General features: G+C 45.4%; 1 protein-coding gene across 1 annotated transcript in view; it reads left to right on the forward strand.

The window, feature by feature from the left end:
* Nucleotides 1-18,209: 18,209 nt before the first annotated feature.
* CHMP4C (charged multivesicular body protein 4C) overlaps nt 18,210-27,851 on the forward strand; it is a 35,578-nt gene continuing 25,936 nt past the window's right edge. The window contains exon 1 of the mRNA XM_077492937.1: nt 18,210-18,557. Coding sequence (XP_077349063.1) covers nt 18,365-18,557 — 193 coding nt within the window. The 5' untranslated portion in view covers nt 18,210-18,364. The remainder of the gene's footprint in view (nt 18,558-27,851) is intronic.

Here is a 27,851-nt window from a genome sequence, read left to right on the forward strand (position 1 = left end):
TTACGCTCTATCCCCGGTGGGATCCATCTTGGTGTTCTGGCGGCCCTGCCTTCCTATCACCTTGACCTCTGTCAGCAGCAGTCAGCCGTAGGGTCCACAACCTTGCGGTGCACTCCTAATCCCTACGGTGTGCATCTGTCACCTGGCCTCAAGGTGACCTGACACCTGTTAGTAGTTTGCATCAATCCTAGCAAGGGTAATTCCAGGTCAATCACTCCTTGCAAATAGGGCGCAGTCCAAAAAACAAACCCTCTACCGCAATTCTCTTTAGTTGCGAGAGGTAACGGCAAATCCCGGACTCGAGCCCCCACATGTAGCACTGACCTCCGAAGGAGCTGCTGGTTTTATTGGGCTTACCTCTACCTTCTTGTTTGCTTCTCCTTCTAGGGATTCCCGTGGTAGATGGCCCAAAGAATGTGGAAACTGACACGGAATCTTCTTTTGGGCAGAGGGTTAGGAGTAAGTTCAGGTACTTAGGTTGCAAAAAATAAAGGAAGTCCTTATAGTAAATCCAGAGAATAAATACCATTTCACAGCTGGATTTTACAACCCCTGGATAGACCTCCTCTCACTAGGCCTAGCAGCAGGTAGGGTGTTTGACAAAGTCTCTGCCACAGACTTGTGATGTACACTTGAGAGATACTGAGGGACGTAGATAAATTTAAAGAGCTCTCATACGGTACCAGGTTCTCTCAGCCGATCCGGCGATACCGTATGAGTGTGGATCCAGGTTGCGTCCTTCAACTAAGCCTCCAGGCTCCTTCAGAGAAGCCAGCCTTGTGCATGGCCTTCTCCAGAAGAGTCCTCCCCTGGGGTTCTTCAGTTGCTGGGCACTTATGAGCGGCATGGATGGGCACTGATAGGCGGCATGGATGGGCACTGATAGGCGGCACGGATAGGCAGCATTGTAGTGTAAAGTATTGTAGGGATGGATGCCAATCAGTGCCAAACAATAATGCAAGGCAATCAGTGATGCCCATTGTGGGCACTGATTGGCATCCATCATGAGCACTGATTGGCATTCATTATGGACATTGACTGGCATCCCTGGTGGTCTAGGGGGGCATCCCTGGTGGTCTGGTGGCGTCCCTGGTTGTCCAGTGTGGGCATCCTCGGGGGGGCTGCGCTGATAATCGATCAGCACAGACCCCCCCTGTCAGAAGAGCAGCTGATCGGCTCTCCTCTACTCGCGTCTGACAGACACGAGTGAGGAAAAGCCGATCACCGGCTCTTCCTATTTACACTGTGATCAGCCGTGATTGGACACGGCTGATCATGTGGTAAAGAGTCTCCGTCGGAGACTCTTTACCGAGATCGTAGTTGCGGTGTGTCAGACTGACACACCGCAACAATGATCGCCGTGATTCGTGCCCCCGAGGGTGCACAGAGGCTTAAAATCCTGATCACGTCATATGACGTCCGGTCAGGATATTAAAACCATTTTGCCACCGTCATTTTGCTATATGGCGGGCGGCAAGGGGTTAAATACCACCCCCCAGAATGCACAGCAGGAGAATACTCCCACTGGGCTGGTTCAGAGAGAACAGTGGCATTCAATACACCCAGCTAAATTGTGTTTCTACTCTTGCCAGCAGTGACAGCGACACCTGCGAGCAAGGAGAACCCAGTGCAACCCAGCTGGACTGGTACTGGAACCAGAAATTTTGAGAATAGTCCTGAAAACCAACTGTGGTTTTAGGCAAATTAACTTTAGAAAAAAAACATAGCGCTTGTCAGGAGCCAGCGCTACATGTTTGTTATTAAAAAAATAATAATTTGAACCTATACAACCCCTTTAAGACCATAAGCGTGAATAATTAGTGGAATAAGAAGCTAGTTCGCCTTTACAGGGTGTTTAGGAATGACAGAGATTCAGTTTTTCTGAAGCAGTGGCTGTGAGATAAACTATGATCATAACCAAAGCTATACATGCGATGGAGGGAAATTTCTGATATATTGGAGCTAGACCAAGGAACAAAAGAACAATGTCCTGGTTGACATAAAAGGCCAAAACTACCTAAGGTAGGAAGGAAGTTCTGGGATTCAAGTGCAAGACCAGAGAGGGTTCTGTACAGGATAAAGTTGCCGGCTCAAATACTCACTTCGCGGAGGTGATGGCAATAAAAAATGCTACCTTCTGGGTGAGAGTGGATACAGGAATCACAGGAAATTGAACAGGTGGGAACCACTTGTGAGACTCCCTGCACAAGGGTCTTGACCAAAAAATATTAAGCCAGTATTCTTTGGATCAAGACTGCAAGAGCAGAAACCTGATCCTTGATGGTGCATAGGTCCAAATACTGGTCGAAACCCATGTGTGAATAGGCAAGGATTTGTCCCTCTGAGATTTTCCTCAAGTGGAAGTGTTTCACCTCTCACCCAGAAATGACTGTATATCTTCCATGTTTGGCACTAAACCTGCTTGAAGTAGACTTCCTAGGTTAACGTGTCATGTAGATAATCTATTTAGAGAAACCTCTGTGCCTTTAGAACCTTGGCTTCAACATCCATGCCTTTAAAGCCAACATCCATGAAGCAGGATAGTAAATCGGTTCTTGAGACAGAAGATCCAGACAATCTGAAACAGCCCCTGAGCGTCTGCCAGGAGTATTATAAGGTCAGAATACCATATTTACCTGGGCCATTCTGGAGTTATAAGGATCACCAAAATGCCCTCCATCATGATCGTGACAAGTAGATGAGGAAGGAATTTCAGGGTAGGAAAGGCATAGATCAACTAATGACAGCCTGATCTTTGGTGCTGCATGAATCAGTCTGTCCAAGGGCTGGACTGACTTATTCCACATTGAGAGAATGTTGTGTTGATGTGGAGTGAAACTGGGAAAACAGAACTGCCTCAAAGATGGCTACCATCAGCCCCAGAACTCTTGTGCAGAAGTGAAAAGTTGGGGACCCCTGGTACTGAAGAGTCTTAGCCCTTGTACACACGGTCGGAGAATCCGTCGGAATGTGTCCTATCGGACCGTGTTGTCGGATAATCCGACTGTGTGTGGTATGCATCGGACTGATACCGTCGGAATATCCGTCGGACCCAATTTTCCAACTTGTTGGAAATATTTCCCGACCAACTGGGCCGATCGGACATACTCCGATCATGTGTAGAGAATTTTGATCGGACCAAGTGCCACACATTCTCAAATCAAATTCCTACATCCAAGCTATTGGCTACTAGCCTGAATGTAATCGCATCGTAACAAAATTACGTCATCACGTTCTGAAAGATCGGATTTTTCGACAACTTTGTCCGACCGTGTGTATGCAACAGTTTCGGACAAGATCCGACGGACAAAATCCGACGGATTTGGTTGTCGAAATCTCCGACCATGTGTACAGGGGCTAAGAGGTGGATGTTCGAATTTTCAGAAAGTCGTGAGGCGTAGTACTTGATGTAGGTAACAAATCTTCCAGTCGTGAGGGGGTCGTAACTGGGACCGAACCCTTGGTACAGAGACCTCATGTACCTGGCCACATGGTATGGGAGAGTGGAAAGAGTTAAATAAATGCATGCATAAGGTCCACCCTAGGTGCACAGCGGGACCCCATTCTGTCACTGGGAGTGGGGTGGCAGAGATACAGTGGATTGGTAGAGAGGGTATGGGCTCAGCAGTATCTCTCCTAAATGCAATATACACAATGCGTAGTGACATGGAACAGCACTTTCACGGAAGGACTCTGAACTTTTACTTCTTTTACTTTACACGGTATACAGCTCATCTCTAAGCTGGGAAACTGCCATAATGTCTGATTTCCACATGAAATCGGTCCCCGTCTGGTCCCGGGCATTGATTAGCATGCACACGTGTGAAAAGTACCCCCATGTGCAGGGTTAGGTGGCCCCACACACAGGAGGGGTTATCCTGGGCTGGTCTTCAATTTTTTTGTTTGCTAATATCCAGTCCTCCTGTAGGCAGCAGTATAACCCAGAAGTATATGCCTCACTGCATCCTTCAATGGATGAAAAAGGAAACTACACTTCAAATGCATCAAATCCTTTAGCAAGCCTTGTTCCAGCACACTGACAAAGAAAGGTGAATATTTACCTTCTTAGCCAGATAGTAACCCAATAAATTAACCCCCGAAGAGTGTTTCCAATACCTTAAAAGGTAACAGCGGCTTCTCACAGGAATGTAATAATTCTGTATTGTTCATTATGAAGAAAGGAGGGGTTAATAGATAGTATATACAGTAAAACCTTGGATTGAGAGTAACTTGGTTTGAGAGCGTTTTGCAAGACAAGCAACATTTTAAAATACATTTTGACTTGATATACAAGCGATGTCTTGATATACAAGTTGCGTCATGTCACAACTGAATATAAAAGAGAAGAGAGGTGCCTCTAAGTGTTAATATGGTTAAATTTAATGAAGGAACAACATTTAGAAACTCACATGGTTGATCAAAGAAAAGAAAAAAGGGTTTTTGGAACTTTAAATGAGGTAACAGGGGTCGTTCAAGTCCCCGCCTCCATCCCGCTTCAAAATAATAAGAAAGAGATCAAGGGGCGAAACTTTGCATGAAGCAAATGGAAGCAAAGAAAATAATTAAGTAAAAAGCAGCTTTTAATTGATTACCATAAAATATTTTTTTATATAATTCATTGCATTATCCTGTATATCAATAGTTTTTACAATTCATTAGAACCAAACCATACACATTCATTGATACTCCAACAAGGAGTTTTTACATATTATGCAGATACATGAGACAATTGATGCATGATTATACATATTAGGGATGAGCCGAACACCCCCCGGTTCGGTTCGCAGCAGAACTTTCGAACGGACCCAAAATTCGTACGAACTTTAGAACCCCATCGAAGTCTATGGGACTCGAACGTTTGAAATTAAAAGTGCTAATTTTAATGGCTAATATGCAAGATACTGTCCTAAAAAGGGGTTTGGGGACCTGGCTCCTGCCCCAGGGGACATGGGTCAATGCCTAAAATGTTTTTAAAAATGGGCGTTTTGGCGGGAGCACTGATTTTAATGACGATTAAAGTGAAAAAAAAAGTAAAATACTCCTTTAAATATTGTGCCTGGGGGGTGTCTATAGTATGCCTGTGAAGTGCCACGTGTTTCCCGTGTTTAGAACAGTCCCTGCACAAAATGACATTTAACGGAAATAACGTCATTTAAAACTGCTTGCGGTTTTAATGTTACATCTGGTTCCTGCAATATGGTTGAAAATCATTGAGAAAAATGGCATGGGTAGCCCTCCCTGCCCATTACCTACCCCTTTGGGTCTTGTACGCATATCAAGGGGAACCCCGTACCCATATTAAAAAAAGGAAATGCGTGTGGCCCCCAGGCCCTATATACTCAGAACAGCAGTATACAGGCAGTGCAAACAAGACAGGGACTGTGTAGGTTTGTTGTGTTAAGTAGAATCAGTTTGTAATTTTCAACTGGTACATTTTTAAAGTGTAGCTCCAGTCAAAAAATCTATTTTTAAGCTTTTTTGAAAACATAGGGAAGGGTTATCACCCCTGTATAATTTGTTTTGCCGTCTGTCTTTTTTCATCTCACTTCCTGTTGTCTCCTTCCGTTTGCAAGTAGGAGACGTTTGTAAGTTGGATGTTTGAAAGTAGGGGCCTGCCCTATATGCTCTGCAGTATGGCGGAACAAGGTGTTGGTGTTGCCACAACATTGTAAGACCTCAAAGTGACTCTTGGTGGGCGCTGGAGCGCCCTGCTGTGAACGATTATATCTAGAATTGTAATTACATGCCATTGTTGAACAGTGGTAGAAAAATTGGGCCTTTGGTGGTTGTGGTGCTGGTGCTGGTGCCACAACACTATAAGTCCTCACAGTTACTCTCGGTGGGCACAGGAATGGGCCCTGCTGTGAAATATTATATCAAGAATTGTAATTACATGCCCTTTGTTAAACAGGGGCTGAAAAGTTGGGCCTTAGGCACTGGTGCTGGTGCCACGACACTGCAACCTCTCCCATATACTCTAGTTGTGGTGCAGGAATGAGCCCTGCTACACAGCATTGCATCAAAAATTGTAATTAAACGCCCCTGTTAAACAAGGGCTGAAAAATTGGGCCTTAGGCACTGGTGCTGGTGTCACAACACTGCAACCTCTCCCATATACTCTAGTTGTAGTGCAGGAATGAGCCCGGCTGCAAAGCATTGCATCAAAAATTGTAATTAAACGCCCCTGTTAAACAGGGGCTGAAAAATTGGGCCTTAGGCACTGGTGCTGGTGCCACGACACTGCAACCTCTCCCATATACTCTAGTTGTGGTGCAGGAATGAGCCCGGCTGCAAAGCATTGCATCAAAAATTGTAATTAAACGCCCCTGTTAAACAGGGGCTGAAAAATTGGGCCTTAGGCACTGGTGCTGGTGACACGACACTGCAACCTCTCCCATATACTCTAGTTGTGGTGCAGGAATGAGCCCTGCTACAAAGCATTGCATCAAAAATTGTAATTAAACGCCCCTGTTAAACAAGGGCTGAAAAATTGGGCCTTAGGCACTGGTGCTGGTGCCACGACACTGCAACCGCTCCCATATACTCTAGTTGTGGTGCAGGAATGAGCCCGGCTGCAAAGCATTGCATCAAAAATTGTAATTAAACGCCCCTGTTAAACAAGGGCTGAAAAATTGGGCCTTAGGCACTGGTGCTGGTGCCACGACACTGCAACCTCTCCCATATACTCTAGTTGTGGTGCAGGAATGAGCCCTGCTGCAAAGCATTGCATCAAAAATTGTAATTAAATGCCCCTGTTAAACAAGGGCTGAAAAAATTGGGCTGGTGGCATCACCCAGAACCAAAAATGTTCTTCCAACATATCAGCGGAGGAGGAAGAGGATAGACAATCAACATAACAGGACAGTCACTCCGCATCAGCATAGGCAGTCTTGAAGGGATGTGATATTTCAAAAAAAATTAATCGGTTACATCAGCTTCAGGTGCTTGGTAGCTGTGGGTGATCCAAGACTGATTCATCTTGATGAAGGTCAGTCGATCAACTGAGTCGGTGGACAGGCACACCCTGTGATCGGTAACAAAGCCACCAGCAGCACTGAAGGTGCGTTCCGAAAGAACGCTGGATGCAGGACAGGCCAGTAGCTCAATTGCATACTGTGCAAGCTCTGGCCAGTGATTCATCCTCAAGACCCAGTAAGCCAGAGGATTTTCGGTGGGGAAGGTGTCCAAGTCTGACCTTCCCCCTAGGTATTCCTGCACCATGTAAATAAGACGCTGGCGATGGTTGCTAGAACCGATCATACCTTGGGGCTGTGGACTAAAAAATTGTCTGAGCGCATCGGTCAGACGGCCACCTTCCCCACCGCTCCTTCTGACCGATGCCTCAGCAACACGTTGTCCAGGACCAGGAGTTTGTAACATCCCAGTCTCTGGGAACGCGTTGCACAGACCTTTCTGCAAGGCCTCCCTGAGATGTCTCATCCTCTGCTCCCTCTGCGATGGCAAGATAAGGTCGGCAACCTTACCCTTGTACCGTGAATCAAGGAGAGTGGCCAGCCAGTAATGGTCCCTCTCCTTGATCCGAAGAATACGAGGATCCTTCCGCAGGCTTTGCAGGATCAGGGAGGCCATGCAGCGTAGGTTACCTGAGGCATTCGGTCCGGAGTCCTCTGGGTCACTAAGGACAACATGATCCGCAGCTACCTCCTCCTAGCCACGTACAAGTCCATGGGTTTCTTGGGACTGTAAATCATCCCTACAAGACTGCTGCTGCTGCTGATGCTGAGTGCCAGCCTCCACCTCCATGCTGACACAATCATCCTCCTCCTCCTCCTCATCCTCTTCCTGTGTGATGGGTGGCACAGCAGGAACACTGTCTGGATAAAGGGGGCCTTGAGAGGCAAGGAAGTCCTCCTCTTCCTGCCTCTGTTCTGCCTCAAGTGCCCTGTCCATTATTCCATGCAGCGTATGCTCCAAGAGGTGGACAAGAGGTACAGTGTCACTGATGCATGCACTGTCACTGCTCACCATCCTTGTGGCCTCCTCAAACGGTGACAGGACAGTGCATGCATCCCTGCTCATGCCCCACTGGCGTGGTGAGAAAAAACCGAGCTCCCCTGACCCTGTCCTGGTGCCGTAGTCGCACAGGTACTCATTGATGGCCCTCTGCTGCGTGTGCAGCCGCTGCAGCATGGCCAACGTTGAGTTCCACCTGGTGGGCATGTCACATATAAGGCCGTTCTTGGGCAGGTTCAACTCCTTTTGAAACTCAGCCAGCCGAGCACAGGCATTAAATGATCAGCGGAAATGCACACAGACTTTCCTGGCCTGCTTCAGGACATCCTGTAAGCCCGGGTTAACCACCAGGTTAACACACATGGGTCAGTTGTCCCTGTCGGAGGGCAGAGAGGAGGTTGGTGCCATTGTCGCAAACCACCATTCCTGGCTTAAGCTGGCGTGGCGTCAACCACCTCTCGGCCTGCCCCTGCAGAGCTGACAAAACATCTGCCCCAGTGTGGCTCCTGTCCCCCAAACAAACCAGCACAAGCACGGCATGGCATTGTTTTGCCTGCGTACTTGCGTAGCCCCTGGAACGCCTACGGAGCACTGCTGGTTCTGAGGACAGAGCACTGGAAGAGGCCATTGAAGAAGAGGAGGGGGGGGGGAGAGAGGTGTGTCACAACCAATAGTAGCATTTTGGAGGCGTGGTGGCGGAACAACCTCCAACACTACTGCACCTTGTCCTGCATCCTTCCCAGCTGCCAGAAGAGTGACCCAATGGGCCGTGAAAGACAGGTAACGTCCCTGTCCATGCCTGCTGGACCATGAGTCAGCGGTAATATGCACCTTACCGCTGACCGCCCTGTCCAGCGAGGCAAGGACATTACCTTCCACATGCCGGTAGAGAGCCGGAATCGCTTTCCGTGAGAAAAAGTGGCGTTTGGGGACCTGCCACTGAGGAACCACACATTGTACAAACTCACGGAAGGGGGCCGAGTCTACCAACTGAAAAGGCAGCAGTTGAAGTGCTAGCAATTTAGCCAAGCTAGCATTCAACCGCTGGGCATGTTGATGGCTGGGAGTGAACTTCTTTCTGTGGTCCAGCAGCTGGGGCAGGGACATTTGCCTGCTATAATCGGACGTGGGTGTACTGCTAGCAGAGTGCCCGGAAGCACTTGGCTGTGACACACCTAATTCTACACCTTCATTCCTCTCAGAGCAGGTTTCAGAGAGGACTGAAGGTCTACTGGGGTTGGAGATCCCAGCTGATGAGGAGCAAGGAGAGGTCCCCTTTGTTCTTTGGTGTGGGTCTTTGAGATACGCTTGCCAACAAGCTGCATGGCAGGTCAACATATGTTTGGTCAAGCATGTGGTGCCCAAGCGGCTGATGTTTTGGCCACGTGAGATACGCTTGAGACATATGTTGCAAATAGCAGCGGTGCGATCTGATGCACTCGTCTCAAAAAAGGCCCACACCAAAGAACTTTTAGAATAACGCGCAGAGCCAGCGCCCTGCACAGGCGGAGCTCTGTGGTGTGATTCAGTCGGTGTGCTGCCCCTAAGCTGGCCCAGCACCCACGTGGAGTCAGTGCCCTCATCATCCCCTCCCTCTTCATCGCTGGAGCAAACCTGGCAGTATGCTGCAGCTTGTGGAACATGACTGCCAGATTGCTGTCCTTCTTGAGCATCCCCTCTCTCTGCGCTCACGCTACTGCCTTCCTCTAGCTGAGTATCATCATCAGAGCCTACAAAACACTGGGCATCCTCCTGGAGCATGTACCCAACACTGTGCTCAAAGAGTTCAGGAGACTCCTCGGGAGGACGTGTTGGGTCTAGGGAAGGAGTCACTGATGATGACATTGAGAGGAGGGAAGACGATGCGTTGGCAGCTGCTTTGCTAGTACCCTGAGCCTGGGTGAGAGAGGATGAGGAGGATGAAGAGGGCTTAGTCATCCACTCTACCAAGTCTTCGGCATGTTGCGGCTCAACATGTACAGCTGCCGAAAAGAAGGACAAGCGTGTCCCATGGCCACGTGCTGATGATGACGATGCACCGCGTCCACGACCAGCACTGTTGTCTCTAGACACAGAGCCTGCTTGCCATCTTTTATCGGCTCGCGCCTGTCTGCCTCTCCTTGCTGGCCTTCCAGACATGGTAATGGCCTGAAGGGAGATGGGAAAACCAGCAATTGGGTAGTGTATATTGTGCTGGAGGCACACACAACACCCACTCCTGCAGATGGCAGATGGCTCAATTAGAGAAGAGCTATCTAGGTGGATATAACGGTGTATACTGAGGTCAGGGCACGCAGACAGGATGCACAATCTCCTACAGCTGACTGCAAGCTCTATTTAAAAAGAGCAATATAGCTAGCTATATAGGTGGATATAGCGGTGTATTTTGCACTCAGGGCACGCAGACAGCACGCACAATCTCCTACAGCTGACTGCAAGCTCTATTTAAAAAGAGCAAGATAGCTAGCTATATAGGTGGATATAAAGGTGTATTCTGTGGTCAGGGCACGCAGACAGCACGCACAATCTCCTACAGCTGACTGCAAGCTCTATTTAAAAAGAGCAATATAGCTAGCAATATAGGTGGATATAACGGTGTATTCTGCAGTCAGGGCACGCAGACAGCACGCACAATCTCCTACAGCTGACTGCAAGCTCTATTTAAAAAAAAATATATATAGCTAGCTATATAGGTGGATATAACGGTATATTCTGCGGTCAGGGCACGCAGACAGCACGCACAATCTCCTACAGCTGACTGTAAGCTCTATTTAAAAAGAGCAAGATAGCTAGCTATATAGGTGAATATAGCGGTGTATTCTGCGGTCAGGGCACGCAGACAGTACGCACAATCTCCTACAGCTGACTGCAAGCTCTATTTAAAAAGAGCAAGATAGCTAGCTAGATAGGTGGATATAATGGTGTATACTGCACTACAGAAGAGCAAGAACGCAAAATCGGCCAATAACGAACCGTGTATACTGTGTTGAAGGTACACAGAACACCCCCTAACTCCTACAGACGCCAACACACTACACAAAGCCGCCGCGCTGGCGGCCTTATACAGTGTGGGGCGTGTACTACACAGCCTGAGCTATGATTGGCCACAGGCATCCTGCCTGTGGCCAATCATGGCTCTCCTCGCTGCCGGCGCTGTGATTGGCCAAGCATGTAGGGTCACAGTGCATGCTTGGCCAATCATGAGCCAGCAATGCACTGCGATGGCGCAGTGCACTGTGGGCCGTGAGCGCCACACAAATTTGGTGCGAACGGCCCATAACGTTCGGCATTCGCCGAACTGGCAAACAGCGGATGTTCGAGTCGAACGTATGTTCGACTCGAACATGAAGCTCATCCCTAATACATATAGTAAATGGTACCTGTACAGGTTATTGACACACTAAAGCGTAGCTTAAAGCAGGTAAAAAAAAATAAAAAATGGGTAAAAAGGAACGGCCATTAGAAATTCATGAATTTATACACATAACAGTAGTTGTTAGCTCTACGTGTTTCGAGGCCTTATAGCCACTCGTCAGGAGCAAAACTGTTCTAATTAATTGGAAAAACTATTGATATACAGCACAATGCAATGAATTATATAAAAAATCACATGGTTGATGATTAACCGCTTAAGCCCTGGGAGGATTTGCCCATTTAATGACCAGGTCATTTTTTGCTATATGGCACTGCGTCACTTTAGCTGACAATTGTGCAGCCATGTGGTGTTGTACCCAAACAAAATTGATGTCCTTTTTTTCCCACAAATAGATCGGACACTTTAGCCACTTTTTTGGGAACATTGACTTTTAAACAGCGATCAAAGCTAAAAATAGCCACTGATTACTGTATAAATGTCATTGGCAAGGAAGGAGGTTTTTTATTCAACCTTTTTAAGATTGAAGCAAAGGTTTGCTTAATCGCATCCCTGATTGGGAAGTGTAACAGGTTACTCGGGACCCTCATACTGAGGAACAAGGAGCGAGAGAAAAGGACCAGGAAAAAGCTGCTGTCTCCTCTTCCGAAGAACCTGATACGTAAGTATCAGTTTTGCAGGAAGGGGTTAAATGTGTTTCCCAGGAAGTGATTCTAACTGTGGGGGGATGGGCCTGCTTGGAGGAGGAGACCAATCACTGTTCATACTTAGTATGAACAACAGATCTGTCTCCTCTCTCCTGACAGAACGGAGATCTGTCTGTTTACATTGACAGATCTCTATTCTGTCTCTCCCAGAAGCGATCGTGGGTGCCGCCGGGCACTCACATCAGCTCTGTCATCGTACGTGCCCCCTAATGGTCTTAAAGTGACTGGCGTACATCTATGACGATTTACCCAGGGGAGCCAACCTGCCTCAGTGTAACTGCGGCGGCTGGTCCTTTAGTGGTTGAAACAGGCACATCTAAGTATGCAGGCATCCGGGTAAAGTTGCCCACATAGACCATCCTCTGCACCGCCATCAATGTCATCCCTTTCACGCTGTGCTCCATGAGCACTTCAAGCGTTGCTTTCAGATCGCTCTACTGCAGGCTAATCTTCCTGGTCATGATTGCAGCCTGACAGCAGTGAGAGCCGGCTGTGTTGAGGACGGTCTATGTCAGTGATGGCGAACCTTGGCACCCCAGATGTTTTGGAACTACATTTCCCATGATGCTCATCCACTCTGCAGTGTACTTGAGCATCCTGGGAAATGTAATTCCAAAACATCTGGGGTGCCAAGGTTCACCATCACTGGTCTATGTGGACATCTTTACCCCGGATGCCTGCATACTGAGTTGTGCCTGGTTTAATCATCAACCATGTGAGTTGTTATATGTTGTACCTTCATTAAATATAACCATATTGCAACACTTAGGCCGCGTACACACGGGCGGACTGTTCGCCCAACTTTGTCCGCTGAACAGTGTTTCAGCGGACAGTCCGCTCGTGTGTGGGCTTCAGCGGACAGTTTCAGCGGACAGTCTGACGAACAAAGTTTTTCGGAATTTCCGTAAGACTGTCCGCTGAAACTTGGTTTGAGCGGACAGTCCGCTCGTGTGTAGGCTTGTTCGACAAACTAAGTCTCGCGCATGCTCAGAAAGAATTTACACGGCGAAGATTGCATTGCAGTGTATTGGACGTCGAATTTCTCGTCCCGTCGTACGTGCCGTTCACGTCATCATGCAAGTTTTCAGCGGACTGTTCGTTCGTCGTGTGTGGTCAAGTCCGTTCATGCTAATTTTGAACGGACTGTTTGTCAAACTGTTTGACGAACCTAGTTGGGCGGACAGTCCGCCCGTGTGTACGCGGCCTTAGAGGTGCCTCTCTTCTCTTTTATACTCTATAGCTCTTGCTGGATTTTGCTTCTAATCCCCTTGTGGAGGCTGCCATTTCGGGATGGACATTTTATGGTTGCACAATCTATCACATTGCTATAATATTTTTATGTAGAATATAAACTGAAGGACTTATGTAGAAATGGTTGTGGAAGGAATCATCTGAGATTACATTATTTCTTATGGGGAAATTTGCTTTGATGCTCGTGTAGCAGAATCTCTAATCTCTTCCAGTCTAATGAGAACCTTTGAGGCCACAGACCGCTGACATCCTTCAATATGTAGTGGGTTGTGAGGCATAGTGGGTGCAAAAATGGTGAAAGTCATTGGGCGCCAGACCCTTCTTGGATGCAAAAAAGGTTTTATTTCTTTTGAAAGTCCATTTTATATTTTACAAGGGAAAGAGGGTTAGGGCCAGGGCACCCTTAAGTGGTTGCAATTTCAATAGGCAGACTCCGAGACTTCAATAGGAAGACAGCCGTACAGGGAAAGGCCCCAGCAAGGTGCCACTTCTGCACGTGCAGGTTTGCTGTCTCCTATGGCAACAGTATCTAACAGTTCCTAACACAAAATTCAACAGTTCTCTCAGTTTCACTACAGTAGCTCTTCAGCCGCTTGACCATTTAGTGTCTCTCACTGGACTTTTTGATTCACTGACTCTAAATCTAAATCTAAATCCTGTGAGCTCCTTAAGGCTTTTGCGGTGGTATCTCCCTCTAAGGTCACCCACCCTAGTTTGGAACTCCCTTTCAAGCTTCACCTCTGCTGACTGGCTCCGTCCCTGGTTAACAGACAAGCTCTTCTGCAAGTGTCACCTCCGTTGGTTGGGTCTCTGACTTGATCACCACCTGAAGTTTCCTGATTCGCCACCGTGCCCATTCGGTGAGAAAGTTTCTCCAGTACTTGCTTCAGTTACTCACTGTGGTCCCTGGTAAAGGTGGTTGGTCTCTTAGTGGCGACAGCTTCCCTACCTCCAACCACGACAGGTTCTCCGGCTGGCCGAACCGTCACTTTTGGGTGGACTGCAAGCCACAATCCCAACCCTGCTCTGCCCTCTTACTTCTGGATAGGTCCTCACACAGAATGGCAGCCAGATGCCCCTGGGATAGGCCCAATCTCCAGCCTAGCAGCCTGGGGTAGATGACACACGTCCACCCAGACAGCAGTTCGGGTGGCACAGAACAGAAATCACCTGACTCCACCCGAATATATATGTAGCGCTGTGTTTTTTTTTTAAAGTTAAGGTTACACCTGAACTGCAGTATGGTTAAGGTACAATTGTTCTAAATTTGGAACTCAGCATCAGTCTGACTGGACTACAGGATGTTCAGCCTGGCCACAAGGGGCACTGCCTCTTTAGGCAGGCATGGAACCACAGTCTGGTTGGGTGCTTTAAGGTTACACTCTCTCGGAGCCCGCCCAGTGGGAGTGTCACTCTTGCTGTGCTTTCTGGGAGAGAGTACTTAAGATTCCAATGTCACATGGTTCGGGGTTCCGGTCCAGAAGTATGTTCTGACTCCATGGTCCTGGTCCTCCTGACCAGCCCCCAGGAAGGCAATGGCCTGGGGTGCAGATCCACCCGACTTTTTGTCTCGGGCCGGCTAGCCTGAGGCAAGGAAACTAAAGAAGGATTCCGAGGTGTTCCGGTGCCATCTCCGTAGTTGGAGAGGCCTAGTAACTTCGTAGCTATCCAGGGAGGACTCTTCAGAAGAAGGCCACGTACGGGTTGGCTTCTTAGCAAGAGCCTGGTAGGGCTGAAGTACCTAAGTGAATCCAGTCTCGTAGGTATCGCCAAGCTGGCTGAAAGATCCAGGTATCACATGCGTGTTCCACAAGTTTTCGTTTCCTGAATTTTCTACAACAACTTTTGTGGCAGAGACTTATTCCTGTATGTTCTACAACAACGTCTGTGGCAGAGACTTGTTCCTGAGTAAAGCACCTTGTTGGTTGCTAGGCCTTGTGAGAGAGGGACTGTCCAACTTGAGTGAGTTAGTCAAAGTAAGAAAGTCCTTCATTATTGACTTAGACACTAAGAGTACCTGAACTTCCTTCCTAACCCTCTGATCCTATTTTAAGAGACTATTGTCTATGTTTTTGCAAATAAAAATCCCTTTATGCGGATCTTTCGTCAGTCTCTCAAGTTACTGGACCACGGGTAGATGGTAGACAGAAATCGAGGTGAAGAAGGTAACGGTAAGCCCAATCAAACCAGCAGCTCCTTCGGGGGTCAGTGCTACATATAGGTTCTCCCAGCAGGCTAAAGAATTCAAGAAAACCCCTGCCCATTGGCTGAGATATCCCATATACCCATAACTTGACCTAGAAATTTCCTTCTCACATCTAATACCACCAAGCGGCAGAAGAGAAAAGTACAAAGCCAAACTTAGGGAGAAATCAATGGGTCTCTAACAACTATCTACAGTAGCTACCCCTGACAAGCAATTTGGTGAGGAGCTCCCTGACTAAACACATGAACAACCCTTCCTGACTGTCTGGATTGTACTGTATTCCTGTGACATGTGCGCTATTAATTTGTGACATGTGCATTATGATTATGTGGGTGTTATTGTATAAGATGTTTAATAAATAGAGTTATGCTGTTGTGCATTGTATTCCCTTTGTGCCTCCGCCCACAGAGACATTCATAGGACATCATGGAGTAAACAATGACCATAGCAGGTAAGTTCTCTAGAATCAAAGTAATGCTGAATTAGGAGTATATCCTTGCCATAGTTGTGGATTATATCAAATTTATTTGTAAGAGGCAGATTGAAATTTTGAGTCCATTTCGAACAGTGTGCTAGTGATGGTTCAATAGACTTGTTTGTGCGTGGTTTTGGATGTGATTCACAGGATTTATGAATGGTCAATTGTTACTATATATTGTAAAACTCATGCCTTGCAGCTCTGTATTCTGTCTTTGAATCTAACAAGGTGCATTATATGCATGGAATTTCTATGTTCTGTCTGTCTGTCTTCCTCCAGGTGCTCCAGTTTTACCCCCCCCCCAACCAAACAACATATATAGGTTATTTGGAAGCTGACTAGCTCTTGAATGTGTATGGCTGTGCTTTTATAACTGTTGCTGCATGGACTGATATGTGGACAAATTATTAAATGTAAACGTCTGTGTAATTTGTCAATGTTACTGTACAGTATATAATACTATATGATAAATAACATCATTCTTCTTTTAGCAATGCATTTTGGCTCATTGAATGCTCATAACCAAGCGTATTGTCACGTATTATTGTGTGTTGCATTCATTTTGAATCACTACATTACAGCCAAGACGTGCCCCATATTTGCGACAAAATGCTAGATATGTGCGTTGTGGTATGCTGCCTGCTACTGTTTATTCTACATTTAGAGTGCCATTCAAAACCAATGGCACCGCACGCAGTACACAGTAAGTATACGCTTGCGGGTGCCTCAAGGTTGGCACAGACGAGAGAGGCTGGCACAGAAGAGAGGCAGGCTGTAGGTGATGACATTACATGACACAATTCTTTCTACCACAAGCGCTGCAGAATTTTATGTCAGGAATCTGATGTTTATACATCAGTTCCATAGTATGGTTTTACACGATGTGTGACTGCTTGGTGTATTTTCACATGTACATCGGTTCTGAAAGAGATGACAGGTCCATAGTCCAGTCTTTCTACACCAGAGCTGTGAGGATTTGAGTGGTTCATTGTGGAGAAACACCTGGGAGATCTATCTTGCCTGTTGAATAAGGATGAGCTCAGGCGTGTTTGCACGCTCCATGTGCAGAACCCGTCAGGAAGTCGGCGCATCGCGGCATTGCCCCAATTCGCGGCTGCAGAGATCGGCAATGTCTCACTTTCTGTGATTAGCGCAGCTATGCGCCGACTTCCTGGTGGGCTATGCACGTGGAGCATGCGAACACGTTGGAGCTCATCCTTACTGTTGAATGTCTACTTACCTCTGCCTGTGTGACTCATTATAGTACTGTATTTGGGTCCACATTTTCTGGTAAGCATACCCTCATCACCCTAGGTGGCAGGATTCTCACATTGGTGGCAATCCATATTCAAAAATCACCATTCTAAGCACTTATATGTAAGGATGAGCTCAGGCGTGTTTGCAAGCTGACACTCCGCAGCGCTAATTATAGGCAGTGAGACCTTTCCCAATCTGTGCAGGCACTGATCGGCAAATGTCTCACTGCCTGTGATTAGCGCTGTGGAGTGTCAGCTTCCTGGCGGGCTTGGGCACGTGGACTTGAGAACATGCCTGAGCTCATTCTTGTATGCACTTTTAAGCACCGCGTTATTGCACGGGTACGCTATAGGTAGCCCTTTATGGACTATTTATATAGGAACTTTGTTTTGTTTTTGTTTTTTTACACATGTAAAATGTCATCTCTTGAGTGTACCTTTTTGTATTTATATGCATGGATTCATTTTAGGTTCACGTTGCAAATTGTGATAACCATATTACACTTATTTAGCGCGGCACTTTTATATTTCTGTTTTTACACAATAATTGTCAATTGTGGTGCTTGCTGCTCTGTTCAAACATCAGCACGGTAATTTTCTCGGAACTTTATTTTAAGTATACGCTTATCTGTAGGTCCAAGTTTTAAGCTAAGTTCACTACTGCTTTCATGGGCCTAAATGTTTTTATTATTTTCATTATAATAAAATAGGCAAAATAAAACTGTCATTCATAATTTTTCAATATGTTAAGACATACGGTACATGGGATTGTGACACTTACTTGCTAAAATTAGCAGAGTTAGTCATTGTTTAGCTGTGGATGATGTCAGTGAAACATATAATGAAATTTAATTTGGTATATGCCATGTGGTAGGGTGTGAGATTATCAGAAAAGGTATTCACCTACGTAACAAGTCACTTGATCATGCTAATCTCGCCCCACCCCACTGGCAGGTCAGCTGAAGTTGCCTTTCAAGTTTTACAAGTCAGGAAATGACAGGTGTCTGCCTTGCAGGACTGCTCTCCGTTCCTCTCTTCCTGAATCCAGAGTTCTGAGAGGGATAATCCTGCTGGGTGGCTTATTTCTGACTGGTGACAAGCGGTGAATAACACACAGCCATGAGTAAAATCGCCAAACTTTTCAAGCCCTCCGGTGGGTCTTCAGGCAGGAAAGGGGGTCCCAGTGCCCAGGAGGCTTTGTTCAGACTGCGTGAAACAGAGGACATGTTAACCAAGAAACAGGAATATTTGGAAAAGAAGATCGAACAGGAACTGAGCACGGCAAGGAAGCACGGAACCAAAAACAAGAGAGGTGAGGACGTCACAACCTTCCAGGATCTTGTCTTCACTTTAACCCTTCCTATTATTAACAGTGTTCTTTATAACTTGTAACTATGAACACTAAAACTATTTCTACATCTTAAAGAAAAAATGTAGCACACACTTCTTAAATAAGGAATCGTGTTATAGTCTTTATAGTACATAATTTATCGGTGCTTTGGGCAAGGTTTGTCCGGTGTTTGCAAAATGGCTGTCTGGGATCTTAGGACATCCGCTTCTGCCTTGCTGTAGTGAGCGTGGCTGACTTAGTATATTATTCCTGTGAGAGCTCTGGTGAACAATGGGACGATGTAGAATAGGCTTTCTCAACCAGGGTTATTATTATTATTATTATTATTATATGGGATTTATATAGCGCCAACAGTTTACGCAGCACTTTACAATATAAAAGGCACACAATACAGTTATAATAATACAATAAAATACAAGAGGATTAAGAGGGCCCTGCTCAGAAGAGCTTACAATCTAATCGGGTGGGGCAGGTGATACAAAAGGTTATAACTGTGGGGAATGAGCTGATGAAAGTGGTAAAAGATTAGTTAGAGACGTGATATTCGTTCCAGGGTTCCCTGGAACTTTGGGGTTCCTTCAGGGATTGCTAGGGGTTCGTTAAGCAATGAACAATTCCTGACTTTCTGATAAGTAACCACTCATACCAGTCATCTTTATCGCTATCTGTAAGGGGGGTATTCTTTCCACAGACCACCAATGTAAGGTGCATTCTTTCCAGTGGCCACTAGGGATGAGCTCAGGCGTGTTCGCATGGGCCACGTGCTGAGCCCGCCAGGAAGTCGGCGCAGCGCTGCGCTAATCACAGACAGTGAGACATTGCCCCGATGTGTGGCTGCAGACATCGGGGCAATGTCTCACTGCCTATGATTAGCTCAGCGCTGTGCCGACTTCCTGGCGGGCTCAGCGCGTGGACCATGCAAACACGACTGAGCTCATCCCTAGTGGCCACCAGTGTAATGGGGCCATTCTCTCATTGACAATCTATAAGACCATGTAAGGGAGCCTTTCTACACTGACCTACCAATGTAAGGAAACATTTCACTAACCACCAATGGATGGTGGCACTACACTGGCTACTAATGTAAAGGTGCACTTCACTGGCCTCAAATGTAATGGGTCCTTTACACTGACCCTCATAATAAGCAAGCCTTTCTAAACTTACCTCCAATATTAGGGAAAACTACAGACTATTGTTACAATTTTTTCATTCCATTATTACTGAAAATAATTTTGTCATATATATAGATCAACCCTGGGTGTAAACCCCCGCATTCCTTATTCTTTTCTTATTGTGTACGTTCCCAACATACCATAGTAAAAGTGTTCGGAAGGGTTAAACTAAAGACCAGGGGCGGACTGACAACTCATGGGGCCCCAAGGCAATCAGAGATTATGGGGCCACATAGTATACACAAACACACACACACACAGTATACAATCACACAGTCTACACACAAACATGTTTGGAGAGGTGCGACAGCTATAATCTCTGGATTTTTAGACAAAAAGGATGTCGGTAAGGGACATTTCAGAGACAGATGTAAATAAAACACAGATTTTTACATACTGTCCTTGGTTTTACTGAGGCTGGTAACCCTGATGAGGCCCCCTAGTGGCCAAGGGCCCTCGGGCAGTGCCCTAGTGGCCTAATGGTCAGTCCGCCCCTGCTAAAGACTAACAACCCACATTCCTTTTTCTCTTCTTATTCTGTAAGTTTGCAACTAACCTTACACACTGAGCTACACAGTAGATGTAGTAATTATTAGCACTAAAATTTATTTTAAGGGTTATAAAGGTAGAGAAAGGCTGGGGTAGAGGCCCTTAGCTTATCATGCTTAGACTCCGCATGATAACAGCAAAGCAGGCCATACATTATGTAACAAATGGTTGCAGGAAAGAAAGTAGCTTGGTTCCCCCATTAACACAGTCAGTGTTGATGGGGGAAGGTTTCCCAGCCATCAGAATACAATAATTACTGCCGGCAGTGATCGAACGAAAAAATCTGTTGGGCTGTGTTCCTGTGTTTTGGATCACTAACTACCAAGTTAGGGACTTAAGTTGTTTTTATGTTTTTTTTATCTGTATTATTCTCTCTTCTATGTTTTTAAAATGTTTGAAAATCCACTACCTATGCTAAGCTGGCAATGACTGCTATTGTAAGTTACCCACCCAGTGGGCTGTTATACAGTGCCTTGTGAAAGTATTCGCCCCCCTTGAACTTTTCAACCTTTTGTCACATTTCAGGCTTCAAACATAAAGATATAACATTTTTATTTTTTGTGAAGAATCCCCAACTAGTGGGACACAATTGTGAAGTGGAACGAAATCTATTGGATTTTTGAAACTTTTTTAACTAATAAAAAAATGAAAAGTGGGGCGTGCAAAATTAATCGGCCCCCTTGCGTTAATACTTTGTAGAGCCACCTTTTGCTGCGATTACAGCTGCAAGTCGCTTGGGGTATGTCTCTATCAGTTTTGCACATCGAGAGACTGAAATTCTTGCCCATTCTTCCTTGCAAAACAGCTCGAGCAGTGAGGTTGGATGGAGAGCGTTTGAACAGCAGTTTTCAGCTCTTTCCACAGATTCTCGATTGTATTCAGGTCTGGACTTTGACTTGGCCATTCTAACACCTGGATACGTTTATTTGTGAACCATTCCTTTGTAGATTTTGCTGTATGTTTGGGATCATTGTCTTGTTGGAAGATAAATCTCTGTGCCAGTTTCAGGTCTTTTGCAGACTCCAACAGGTTTTCATCCAGAATGGTCCTGTATTTGGCTGCATCCATCTTCCCCTCAATTTTAACCATCTTCCCTGTCCCTGCTGAAGAAAAGCAGGCCCAAACCATGATGCTGCCACCACCATGTTTGACAGCGGGGATGGTGTGTTGAGGGTGATGAGCTGTGTTGCTTTTACGCCAAACATATCGTTTTGCATTGTGGGCAAAAAGTTCGATTTTGGTTTCATCTGACCAGAGCACCTTCTTTCACATGTTTGGTGTGTCTCCCAGGTGGCTTGTGGCAAACTTTAGACAAGACTTTTTATGGATATCTTTGAGAAATAACTTTCTTCTTGCCACTCTTCTATAAAGGCCAGATTTGTGCAGTGTACAACTGATTGTTGTCCTATGGACAGACTCTCCCACCTCAGCTGTAGTTCTCTGCAGTTCATCCAGAGTGATCATGGGCCTCTTGGCTGCATCTCTGATCAGTCTTCTCCTTGTCTGAGCTGAAAGTTTAGAGGGACGGCCAGGTCTTGGTAGATTTGCAGTGGTCTGATACTCCTTCCATTTCAAAATGATCGCTTGCACAGTGCTCCTTGGGATGTTTAAAGCTTAGGAAATCTTTTTGTATCCAAATCCGGCTTTAAACTTCTCCACAACAGTATTACGGACCTGCCTGGTGTGTTCCTTGGTCTTCATGATGCTCTCTGCGCTTTCAACAGAACCCTGAGACTATCGCAGAGCAGGTGCATTTATACAGAGACTTGATTACACACAGGTGGATTCTATTTATCACCATCAGTCATTTAGGACAACATTGGATCATTCAGAGATTCTCGCTGAACTTCTGGAGTGAGTTTGCTGCACTGAAAGTAAAGGGGCTGAATAATTTTGCACGCACCACTTTTCAGTTTTAAAAAAAAGTTTAAAATATCCAATAGATTTCGTTCCACTTCACAATTGTATCCCACTTGTTGGTGATTCTTCACCAAAAATTAAAATTTAATATCTTTATGTTTGAAGCCTGAAATGTAGCAAAAGGTTGAAAAGTTCAAGGGGGCTGAATACTTTCGCAAGGCACTGTATGTATTACCGTATGCGCTCCAGAGGAGCCCTCTGCCATTACCACGCTATGGCGAGCCTCACAACATAAACACAGTTCACTATGACACCAATGCTAAATACTCTTAAACTAATGTCCTGGAATGTAAGAGGCCTTAACTCCAGAATTAAAAGGGCATTAGTCTTTAACTATATTCAGAAGCATAAGCCTCGTGTAATTTTCCTACAAGAAACGCATCTGGTAGGCTCTAAAACTATGACTCTTCAGAGGGCATTTGTAAAATATGCATCTTTTACAAATGCATATGTATCAACTTACTCTAATTATGCAAGGGGAGTGCTCGTCTTGGTATCAAAATCCTTACTACGTCCCCTGGAAGAGGTTGTAACAGACCCCTTCAGAAGGTTTGTAATAGTAATCCTCATCATAGATAATATCCCCACACATTCATGGCGATTTACATACCACCAACGTTCACAATTGCGCTGCGGAATACAGCAATGGCAAAGGTGCTCCATGTGGCAAAAGGCCCAATTATCATGGCAGGGGACTTAAATGCAATATTATACCCCAATATGGATAGATTCCAGACCGTCTCTAAATGTGCCCCACCATTGACAGCATGTGCGGAACAGTATGGTCTGGTGGAGGCATGGCGCTGGAAGAACGCTGATGCAAGAGAGTATTCATGTTTCTCCTCATATAACACCTTATCCAGACTAGATCTGTGTTTTGTGACTAAGGGGGAGTGGTCCGATATGGCCCTTGGGAGATATCTTACATCAGCCACCCTCGGCAACACTTCCTTAGTCACAAATAGGGATGAGCTCCAGCGTGTTCGTACACTCCACGGGCAGAGCCCACCAGGAAGTTAGCGCAGCGCTGCGCTAATCACAGGCAGTGAGACATTGCCCCGACGCGTGGCTGCAGAGATCGGGAAATGTCTCACTGTCAGTGATTAACGCAGTGCTGCGCCAACTTCCTGGCGGCTCTGCACGTTGAGTGTGCGAACATGCCGGAGCTCATCCCTATTTGTGACATAGGAAGTGTTGCCGAGGGTGGCTGATGTAAGATATCTCCCAAGGGCCATATCGGACCACTCCCTCCTGCTACTCTCCATGAACATGAGGCGGTCCCAAGGTTATACACTCCGGAGACTGAGCCCACTATGGTTAAAGGAGGAGTGTTTTGAGAGGTCAACAGCCAACATATTGCAAGCCTCCGGTCAGTAAACAAAAGGAAGGTTCCCCTTAGTGGCACTTAAGATGCTTTTAAGGCCACTCTCCGGGGGTCCATTTCAGGGGTTAATTAAAAAATTCAGATTTGACAGAGAATGGAAGGGTAAAGAATGTGAGCAGGTCACTACAGAAGCAGAAGTAGAATATATCAGTAATACTACCTCTGCCAACCTTGGGGTATGGAGGGATAAGGCCCACCATCTAGACCTAGTGTGCGTTGAAAAGACTAAAAAAAAACTGTAGTACCAATCACAACGTATCTTCAAGTTCCGTGATGAGAACAGTAAATTATTAGCATATTTGGCCCACTCTATTCCGTCCTCTATTCCCCGAATTTATAGCACCGTCCTCTATTCCCCGAATTTATAATGAAATAAACAACATACCCTCTGTACCAAACACGATCTAGCCGCTGCTTTTGTTGACTTCTATTCAGATCTATACACATCCAGGGTGGATTATGCAGTGGAGGAGGTCTGCCAATATTTGGCGCTGATCCCTCTCCGGGAGCTGCCCAGGGATGTGTGGAGGATTTGGACCTCCTTTTTAGCACGGACTAAATTACGTCCGCTATACTCTTTGAACCCAAATCAAACACCCGGTCTGGATGGATACACGGCTGAGTGGTACAGTGTCTATAAGGAATTTCTGGTACCGAAACTACTAGAAGTATATAATGACACACTGAAGAAGTGAGTGCTCCCAGACTCTCTGAGGGGGGCACTGATATGTATTGATCCCCAAGCCCCACAGAGACCATGACTACTGCGAATCATATAGGCCCATATCATTGATTAATGTAGATGCAAACATTTTAGCTAAAATTCTAGCCGATCTATTAAATAAGGCGATAGTGTCTATTGTCGATCCAGACCAGACTGGTTTCATCCCAGTGAGATCTATGACCATAAATTTGAGGAGGCTCTTCACGGTATTACAACAATCCAAGGGTCCTACTCTGGATACCCGGGTTGTAGTGTCATTTGACACCCAATAAGGCCTTTTATTCTATCGAATGGCCTTACTTGTGGGCAGTTCTTGAACGGTTGGTCTTCAGCCCCAAATTTATACCTTGGGTGAACATATTGTATGCTAAAGCCCAAGCACGGTTTAGGGTTAATAACATTGTCACAGATACTTTTGAAATAGCTAGGGGCACCCGGCAGGGGGGCCCATTTCCGCCCCTGTTGTTTGCACTGGCTATAGAGCCATTAGTGGCACAGTTGAAATAGGATGAGGAGGCGAAGGGCTGCTGGATAAACACTAAGGAAGAAAAGACCTCTTTGTATGCCGGTGATATGATGCTATACCTGGCAGAGGCGGAGGAGAGCTCGTTGGCAGCAGCTTTAAGTAGAATCACAAGATTTGAGGGGTATTCAGGGTTTAAAGTTAATTGGGAAAAGTCATTGATTTTCCCCATCTGCCCTGAATACTCACCGAATCTGCCTAATGAAGTCCCACTAAAAATAGTTTCCCGATTCCTAGGGGTTGAGGTCCAGCTACCAGCAAGGCTATATATTAAAAACAACCTACATCCTTGTGGTACGTCTGAAGGATATCTTGCAGACTTGGTCTAAGCTGGGCCGAATCAATATATTCAAGATGATATACCTCCCCAGGTTTTTATATTTGTTATGGCACACACCAACCTATGTCCCCAAAAAACTATTCATGGAAATTAACACGTTACTATCCTCATTTCTGTTGGACCCTAGACCACCTAAAGTATCCCTAGACACTTTTTTTTTTTTTTACCTGGTGGGCTGGCCCTGCCAAACCTGCAATGCTACTACTTGGCAGCACATCTAACACATATCCACTGGTGGTTTTTCCCTCAGATGGATATAGCTTTCAGTGGACACCCAAGCTGTGCTGGTGCACTCATTTGAAGCACTTACCAATTTATTAATACGATTTTTCATATTTGCAATAAGAGGGGTAGCCCACTGACCTCTTTCCCGAATGCCCCTTTATAGTATAACCCCAAGTTAAGACATATATAAAATCCCTGATGAAGCATGCTGGGCCCAGTATGGTCTCAAATATGTTTACCAATTATTTAGGAACCAAACGTTTAGAATCGTCAAGGATATTTAAATTTAATATAAATACCCCAACACTTATTTTCATCAATATTTGCAAATGCACCATGCTGCGGCAGCCCAATTCGGCTTTGGAAGGTCCAGCTCGCCCATTCGGAGTTGGAGAAATTACTGTTAGAGGAAGATCACTCAAAACTTATCTCAAGATATTATTTCGCCCTGCTGACCTCTTCCTCACCTAGGATGGAGAGAGTGGAAGCTCAGTGGAAAACTGATATTCCATCCTTTACAAAGGACTCCTGTGCCAAGGTCGTCGACACAATGTTGCCGTTGATGATTTTGACTAGGGACAAAATTATCCAGTTTAACTATCTCAACCGGGTATACTGTACACCCACACGCATGCATAAGATGGGCAGGGTGGGAACACCAGAATGTCATAGATGTAGGGCTGAAGTAGACTACTTTCATATGGTATGTGGTGCCCTCGGGTGGAGAAGTTTTGGACAGCAAACCCTTATGCCGCGTACACACCACCAGACTTTCCGGCAGAAAAGGTCCGATTGAATCATTCCGTCGGATATTACGATCCTGTGTGGGCTTCATCTGATTTTTTTTTTTCTTCTTCAAAAATTCAGACGGACCTAGAAATAGAATATGTTTCAAATCTGTCCGGCGGAATCAATTTCTATCGGGAAAACCGGTCGTCTGTATGCTGGTCCGACAGACCAAATACAACGCTAGGGCAGGTATTGGCTACTGGCTATTAAACTTCCTTTTCTAGTCCCATCGTACGTCATCACGTTCAAAACAAACGGACTTTAGTCCGTTCATGTGTGGGCAAATCCTTTCGGTCAGAAGTCTGTCGTAACTCCGTCAGGAAGACCGTCTGGCCTTTTCTGCCGGAAAGTCCGGTCGTGTGTACGCGGCATTAGAGGAAAAAGTAGTCCTTCCAAATATGTGCCCCGGGGCCAGATGCCTACTGGGTGACTTTGGGGAGGAGGAATTGTCTTAATCCAAAAATACTTTTTTTAAGAATACTCTTTTTCTATGCTAAAAAGGCTTTAGCTTTGAAATGGAAGGATACAAGGCCTCCGTCCCTCCCAGTATTTGGTGAACCTGGTCAATGGAGCCCTACCAAAATATAAATTGACTGACTTGCATTTCCAGGGGATGCCCAAAAAAAGTAACCTAATATGGGCTGGTTGGATTAAATCGTTGTCCGGAGATATAAAGGTGTAAAGGCAGGATAGATGAGACCAGGAATGGTTTATGTCTTTATCAATAAAAAAAATACTGCTACATAGCAAAGTTGCCGAGTTTATTAACATGCTATTAAAAGTGAATTACTATATTTACAATGTTGAGTATGGTTACTTTTTTTTTCTTGTTTGTTTTTTTGTTCTTCTTTTACATCCTATGAGGTCAGGGAAATCTCTATGGAAATGAAGGAGGTTGGAATTAAATACTGCTGAATATAAGCAACGCTAGTAATGTAAATAATGTTGCTTAGCAGCCAATCATTTTGAATATGTATGTACGGTAACGGTCTCTTAATTTACTGGATGTTATCCTCTGTAATAAGAATGTTTTGACTACTGTAATTTCTTACCTGAAAAATGAATACATTTACCCTTAAAAAAAAAAAAAAAAATGCGGCTGTTCACTGCTGAATTTTTGATACGTCTATGTCCAGCTTAAGCCTTGTCCATTTGTGATACTGCATCTGTGCTTTATATTTATTTATACTGTATATGCAGCGATGGGTGATTGACATTATCTTCCTGTTTTTTCTGCCTCATTGTTCTTCCATCACCCAAAAACATACTGTTACTTTAATTGGATTCCTTCCAGCTGGAACCTAATTGTATGTGACAGGAACATTAGATTGTAAATGTATTCAGAAGCGGCGATTGATGTGAATGGTTGAAGATTCTGAGTAGAGCTGTGTCAGTAATATATAAATAAATACATTGTATATCAAGATATACCCCAGTAAAATATAAAATGTGGTATTTTCCCATTTATCTCTTCAATGGAAGCATCATAGTTGCCTAATAACTAAGACTTTGTTACATTGTGTGTAGCATTGTACTATGGTTTTTATTTTTGACTTAATAGTGAGGAAACATTGTGGTGCCTATTGGAGTTTTACCTTCCTACATCACTTTATATATGTCCATAATTAC

This window comes from Lithobates pipiens, unplaced genomic scaffold (genome assembly GCF_037356315.1).
Source record: "Lithobates pipiens isolate NorthernLeopardFrog02 unplaced genomic scaffold, aLitPip1_a1.2 Scaffold_19, whole genome shotgun sequence".
Lineage (NCBI taxonomy): Eukaryota > Metazoa > Chordata > Amphibia > Anura > Ranidae > Lithobates > Lithobates pipiens.